Genomic DNA, 6,000 nt, shown 5'->3' on the forward strand with positions numbered 1-6,000 from the left:
ATTTCATCCTTTGAACCTGTGATTGGAGGTTAAAGTGCACCAGGTTGCAATGGAAGGAGGAAGCTCTTAAACAATAAAGGCTTGAATATTTAGCTGTGATCAGGTCGCTGCCCTCTCCTTATCTTTTTAAATGCAAATCGTCTTTTAGGGGTAGTAGCTATATACCCAGCGCCTCTCCACGTCACCTGCCTTTGGTGTGTCTGGGCCATTACTAATAGAGCCTTGTAAACAATCGTTAATCATGTAAGTGCTGCCGGCCCATTGCATTGGGACCGGGAGCGCGGAGCGCAGCGCGGGGCCGCGGCCCCTCCGCCTGCCGCCCCCCCCGCCGCTCCCCGCTCCCCGCCCCGGGCAGCCCGTCCCCAGGCAGCGGGCGGGCCGCTGCCAGAGCCCCGAGCAGCATGCCGAGAGCCGCCGCCGGGGCCCCGCCAGCATGTACGTGAGCTACCTCCTGGAGAAGGACGGGCCCATGTACCCCGGCCCGGTGCGACATTCGGGGGGGCTCAACCTGACGGCGCAGAACTTCGTGGGCGCCCCGCAATACGCCGACTACGGCGGCTACCATGTGAACCTCGACGGCGCCCAGTCCCCCGGCCCGGCTTGGCCGGCGCCCTACGCCGCTCCGCTCCGCGACGACTGGGGGGCTTACGGCCAAGGGGCACCGCCGGCCGCCGCCTCCGTCCACGGCCTCAACGGCGGCTCCCCCGCCGCCGCCGTGGCCTACAGCCCCGCCGACTACCACCCCCCCCACCACCCGCACGCCCACCACCACCACCATCACCACCACCACCACCACCCTCCCCACGCCGGCCCCGCTCCCCACTGCTCCGCCGGGGTCGCGCAGCCCCTCAACGCCGCCGCCGCCAACGCCGCCCCCGAGCCGCTCTCCCCCGGCGGGCAACGCCGCGGCCTCTGCGAGTGGATGAGGAAGCCGGCGCAGCCCCCGCTCAGCAGTCAGGGTAAGAAGGGGTCGGGGGGGGGGTCGGGGGGGGGGGGGGGCTGCTCCGCCGGGACGCGCCGTCGGTGGGTGGGAAGGAGCCCCGAAACGAGCCCGCTCCTCGGAAGAAGGCGGGGGGGGGGGGGCTGCCGGCCGGAGCGGCCGCTGCCGGTCCCGGTGGGCCCCTGCCCGGGAGGAGCAGGGTGGAATGGGCCGGGGATCCCGAGGAAAAGCTCGCTCTCCCTCCCGCTGCTCCGCTCCTCCGCTTATAGCCACTTCGAAGATTTTTATAACCAATTATAGTCATATAAATCATCGGCCGGTGTCGCTCCGCATTCGTTTCTGAGTCACTGGGCGCCTACCCTTTATCAAGGTCTGCCGTGCGGCCGGGCCTCCCTTGCCGTTGCCCACCGACCCCTCCGGGCTGTGTCGTCCGGTGGGGCCGGGAGGTGCGAAGGCGTGCCCCCCCCGATCCCCCCCCCAGCCCCGGTCCGCCGGCGGCGGGGGGGCAGGACGGATCAGGCCGTGGCCGGCGCCGCGCTCCCTTGTGATGTTAATACCCCGCAGACCCTCTCTTTTATTCCCCCCCCCCCCCCGCATCTGCCAGGGGAGATGAGTGTCCCCTCGCTTTGCTACACGCCTTCCACGACTGTCATCTCCCCTTTTTCTTCTTTTTTTTTAGTCTTTTTTGGTCTTTTTTTTTTTAATATTTATATCTCGGGGCCGAAAAATAAGGGTGGCGACTCGTAGTAAATGACGACCGCTGGCATTTCTCTCTCATCCCCTGCTTTGAGCGACGGCCGGCGGGGCCGGTGGGGGCTCCACGGGCGGGTGGGGGGGTCCCGGCCACTCCCGCGACCGCCGCGCCTCGGGGGGAAGCCCCGGTGCCCCGGTACCGGCCGCTGGCACCAGTTACGCCCCGGGTGGCGATGGCGGTGGAGCTCTCCCAGGCCCGTCGCTCTTCCCACAGCAGCCCGTGGTGTTCCCACAGTTTGGGCTTGTGCGGTGGTGGCCGGTCCCTTGTCTCCATTCAAATTCTGCCTTTGGAGCCAGTGTTTATGTTAATGTGCAAGGCTGGGGGGATGAAAGCGCCTGCCGCCATTTGTTCAGTAGTGGTAATTCAAACAGAATGTGGCTGTCATTAAGGCTTTGAGAAGGGTTTTTCTTTGATAAGATCTCCTTGTCCTGCATTGTTTGGGATTGTGTTCCCTATTCACTGGCTCTGGGGAGTTTTCTCTGATCAGGCTTGTATCTTTACAGGGTGCTTTTGTTGTGGTTTGCAGAGAGTTTACCTGAACAAAGTTAGCCTGCCAGCCATTAAGCACCTTGGGGGCAGAGACTCCCCGCCTCGGCTCCCAGGGGAACGGGAGGGACGGGGACACAACCAGTTAAACAAGAAACCCTCGGGAGAAAGGCGGGCAGCGGCGATGCGCGCTCGCCGGCTGCCGCTCGCCTTCGGATTTCCTCGGGTTTGGTTTTTCGGGGAGGGCGGCCGGGGGGGGGGGTGAGCGCTAAAATTGCACGTCGCGCTTCCAGGGTCACCGAGAAGTCGCTGTAGCCGCTGCCCCGAGGCCGGGGGAGAAGCGGGGGGAGCCGGGCCCCGAGGGGCCCCCGACGGCCGCTCCCGGTTCTCGGCGCTTAGCTCGGTGTTTCTCGGCTAGAAACGAAGCCTCCGTGCCCTGAACGGGGCTTCTCTTGCTTTTCCCTTTACCTTTCTCTTTGTAAAAAAGTTTGTTCTGCGTACGGAAAGCAAAACAAAACCGAAAGCCGACAACAAGTGCACAAGAAAGTTGTCCCAAGCGCAACGCGGAGGCTGGCAGCCGGGGCCAAGAGCCAGCTCTTGGCTTGCCCTCACCGCTGGCACGCCAGGCGTTTCTGTCCCACGTCCCCAAGTGAAGCCCCGGGCAGGCAAAGGCGAGCAGAAAGCCGGGGAGGCCTCATCCTGCTCGCCCCGCACCCGCGGAGAGGAGAGCCGCGCTCCACCCAGGCCCTTCGGCTCTGCCTTTCCCAGCCCCGGGCTTTGTTCCCCGCAGTTAAAACCAGGACGAAAGACAAGTACCGCGTCGTGTACACCGACCACCAGCGGCTGGAGCTGGAGAAGGAGTTTCACTACAGCCGCTACATCACCATCAGGAGGAAAGCGGAGCTGGCCTCCAACCTGGGGCTGTCGGAGAGGCAGGTCTGTCCCACCCGTGGCCCTCCCCACGCCCGCCACGTGTGGCCGGGATGCGGGGGGGGGGGGGGGGGCGGGATGCGCGGAGGCAGGGATGCGCAGGGGGCTCGGATGCGCAGGGGGGTCGGATGCGTGGGGCCAGGGATGCGTGGAGGCAGGAATGTGCAGGGGCCGGGATGCGTGGGGACAGGGATGAGCAGGGACAGGGATGCCCGGGGCTGGGATGCGCGGGGACAGGGATGCGCAGGGGCCGGGATGCGTGGGGACAGGGATGCGTGGGGACAGGGATGCGTGGGGACAGGGATGCGTGGAGGCAGGAATGCACAGGGGCTGGGATGCGCGGGGCTGGGATGCGCAGGGGGCCGGGATGCGCGGGGATGGGATGCGTGGGGACAGGGATGCGTGGGGACAGGGATGTGTGGGGCCGGGATGCGCGGGGACAGGGATGCGCGGGGCTGGGATGCGCGGGGACAGGGATGCGCGGGGCTGGGATGCGCGGGGACAGGGATGCGCGGAGGCAGGGATGCGCGGGGCTGGGATGCGTGGAGGGAGGGATGCGCGGAGGGAGGGATGCACAGGGCAGGGATGCGCTCCCGCTGCGCCCCTCCCCGCTCCCGGAGGGGGTCACCCCCGTGAAACCACCCCCCTCACTCTCCTTCCCCCCGCCCCCGGCAGGTGAAAATCTGGTTCCAGAACAGACGGGCGAAGGAGAGGAAGATCAACAAGAAGAAGCTGCAGCAGGCGCAGCCCGGGGGCGCGGAGCCCCTCAGCCCCGGCGCCCCGTTGCAGGGTCCCGCGGCGGGGGCGGCCGCCGCCGGGCTGGGCCCCGCCGCCCCCCAGTGACAGCGGCGACGGCGGCGGGGGGGGGGGGAACCGCGGCGCAGGGACTGCTGGTGGGCACCGCCGCGGCGGGGCCGGGCCGGGGGGGGCACGGTGGGAGCAGCCCCCCCCCCCCCCGCCTATGCACTACACGGCCCCGCCGGGCCGGCCGTGTGTACAGATGTACAGTGTATGTGTCTCGTCGTCCCGGGGGAAGCGTGGCCATGGCTTTATTAATATTATTATTATTATGTTTGGGTGGGTTTGTTTTTTTGTTTTTTTTTACCCTGGAGTTTGTTAGATAAAAGGGGGGCACTGCCTGTCAGTCAACCCCCGGTGAATCTCAGGGATCGGTCAGAAAGACCTTAGAAATGTTGTTGGGCTAACGATGAATTTTAACAGGAAAAAAAAAAATTAAAGCACATTTTTTTATTTTATATTTTATTTTATTTTCTTCTTGTAACCGTGAATATGCAAAACGTTCATCCTGCCCTAAGGGCCAGAGCAGACAAGATAAGGCACTGTTTAAACGTTCAGAAGTGAATTGCTTAATGTTAGGCACTTGTAAAAGAGCCCATAAATCCGATGCTGATAGTCATCCAGCCAGATTTATTAGCCACAGTGCAGAGAAACTGGAAGAATGAAGTCTCCTGTGAAAAAGGTGTCCTGTCACACTGGAGTGGGGAGCCTTGCTTGCGTGCGCAATGTCCCGTCGGTTGAATTGTGTGCTGTTTCTCACCTCCTTACAATTTTTGCCTTGTTTGGAGGTTTTTTTCCCAGTTAGTTTTCCAAAGTCTCCTTGGTTTTATCAGCTTTATGTAGGCTTCATCGCAGCCCCACCAGGAGCAGAAATCCTCGGAAGAGCCCTGGGCTGTACCGGAGCCCACCTTGCACAGGCTGTGGCCCGTTTCCACATGCTGGCTAGATGGTGGGGACCAGGATAGAGATGCCAAACGACTCGCGTAGCCAGAGATGAAAACAAGAAAATTCCAGTTGATTTGGCCAAATCGCCCTGGCTCTTTGCCGTATGTACTTCTCACAGCCAAGAGAAACCCCACTGAGAAGCAAGACCGTGCAGCCAGGCTGGGGCTGGGTGTTGGGCCAGCTTGTGTGGGCCTGGGCCCCGGCAGGGATGGGAGCACTGTCCAGTCCCAAACACGTTACGTGGGTTTCTGCCTTTGCCAGCATTTGGCCCCGTGTTGTTCTGGTTTTCTCATCCAATTTATTTAAGATATTCCATTTGCCGCCTTTGGGGCACTTGCATTTTTTTTCCTTGCTGACCCTTTTCTCGTCTTTTTGCTGAAAGCCAAATGCCAGCAGAATCTGCGGGACTGCACGGGGAGGATTGGTTTGCCAGGGTCTGGCCCCGCGGACAAGGTAGCTCTCTCTGCCTAGGAGAGCTTGGGGAAATGGTAAGCACCAACCCCAAAGACTCCGCACCGCGTTTTGGCCACGTGTAGCTCCATGGCTTGCTGGGCCAGGGGCTGGGTGCCAGCTGGCAGGCTGACAGCGGCCGTGCGGCCGTGCAAACGTGATCCAGGGCTCCTGCTCCTGGGGGAAGACCATGGTGGGAGGCAGCACCTTCCAGCGCAGGGAACCTGCTTGATTTTCTGCCTCGTGCGTCATCTCTGAAGCGGGTCTGGCCAGAAGACATGGGTGCAGCACCCAGGCAGTTATGCTCATTGCACGTGGGCTTGACACACACCGCGTCCTGCTGGGTCCAATGTCCATGGTTCGCTCTGGACCAGCGGGAGGCAGGAGCCAGATCCATCCTTCTTTGCCTCTAAAGGGTCCTTGGATCTTTCCGGAGGAGCTGCTTCCCTAGGGACACCTAAAGCTGAGCAGCACTCATACTGAGGGGCTTGGCTCTGCAGCACCAGCCTTAACACCAGCCTGAAACCAGAAGAGAGCAGTTGCACTGGGGATGGCCAAGTTAAAAGAGCTTTGCAGGCACCATGACCCACTCCTTCCTCTGCGCTCTCCCCAAGAAGGCACGAGGGCTCTCGGGGGGGGGCAGCGGCCATGCCGGGATGCGGGCAACCCCGGGCGGTGCCATCCCTTCGAGGATTCC

The 6,000-nt window shown here is 62.6% G+C and overlaps 1 protein-coding gene across 1 annotated transcript; it reads left to right on the top strand.

Annotated features, from left to right (window-relative positions):
* Positions 1-433: 433 nt before the first annotated feature.
* Positions 434-3,953, top strand: CDX2 (caudal type homeobox 2). Its single transcript, XM_030042900.1, has 3 exons — positions 434-959; positions 2,971-3,116; positions 3,786-3,953. Exons 1-3 carry the CDS (start codon positions 434-436, stop codon positions 3,951-3,953), a joined length of 840 nt encoding a protein of 279 aa, XP_029898760.1.
* The last annotated feature ends 2,047 nt before the right edge of the window (positions 3,954-6,000 follow it).

This window comes from Aquila chrysaetos, chromosome 19, assembly GCF_900496995.4.
Source record: "Aquila chrysaetos chrysaetos chromosome 19, bAquChr1.4, whole genome shotgun sequence".
In the NCBI taxonomy this organism is placed as follows: Eukaryota; Metazoa; Chordata; class Aves; order Accipitriformes; family Accipitridae; genus Aquila; species Aquila chrysaetos.

What these genes read in the sequence shown, in the direction of transcription:
- CDX2 (XM_030042900.1), top strand. Translation starts at nt 434, where the DNA reads ATGTACGTGAGCTACCTCCTGGAGAAGGACGGGCCCATGTACCCCGGC. An exon ending in GCCCCCGCTCAGCAGTCAGG is followed by an intron (nt 960 to 2,970) that starts GTAAGAAGGGGT and finishes TGTTCCCCGCAG; the next exon opens with TTAAAACCAGGACGAAAGAC. An exon ending in TGGGGCTGTCGGAGAGGCAG is followed by an intron (nt 3,117 to 3,785) that starts GTCTGTCCCACC and finishes CGCCCCCGGCAG; the next exon opens with GTGAAAATCTGGTTCCAGAA.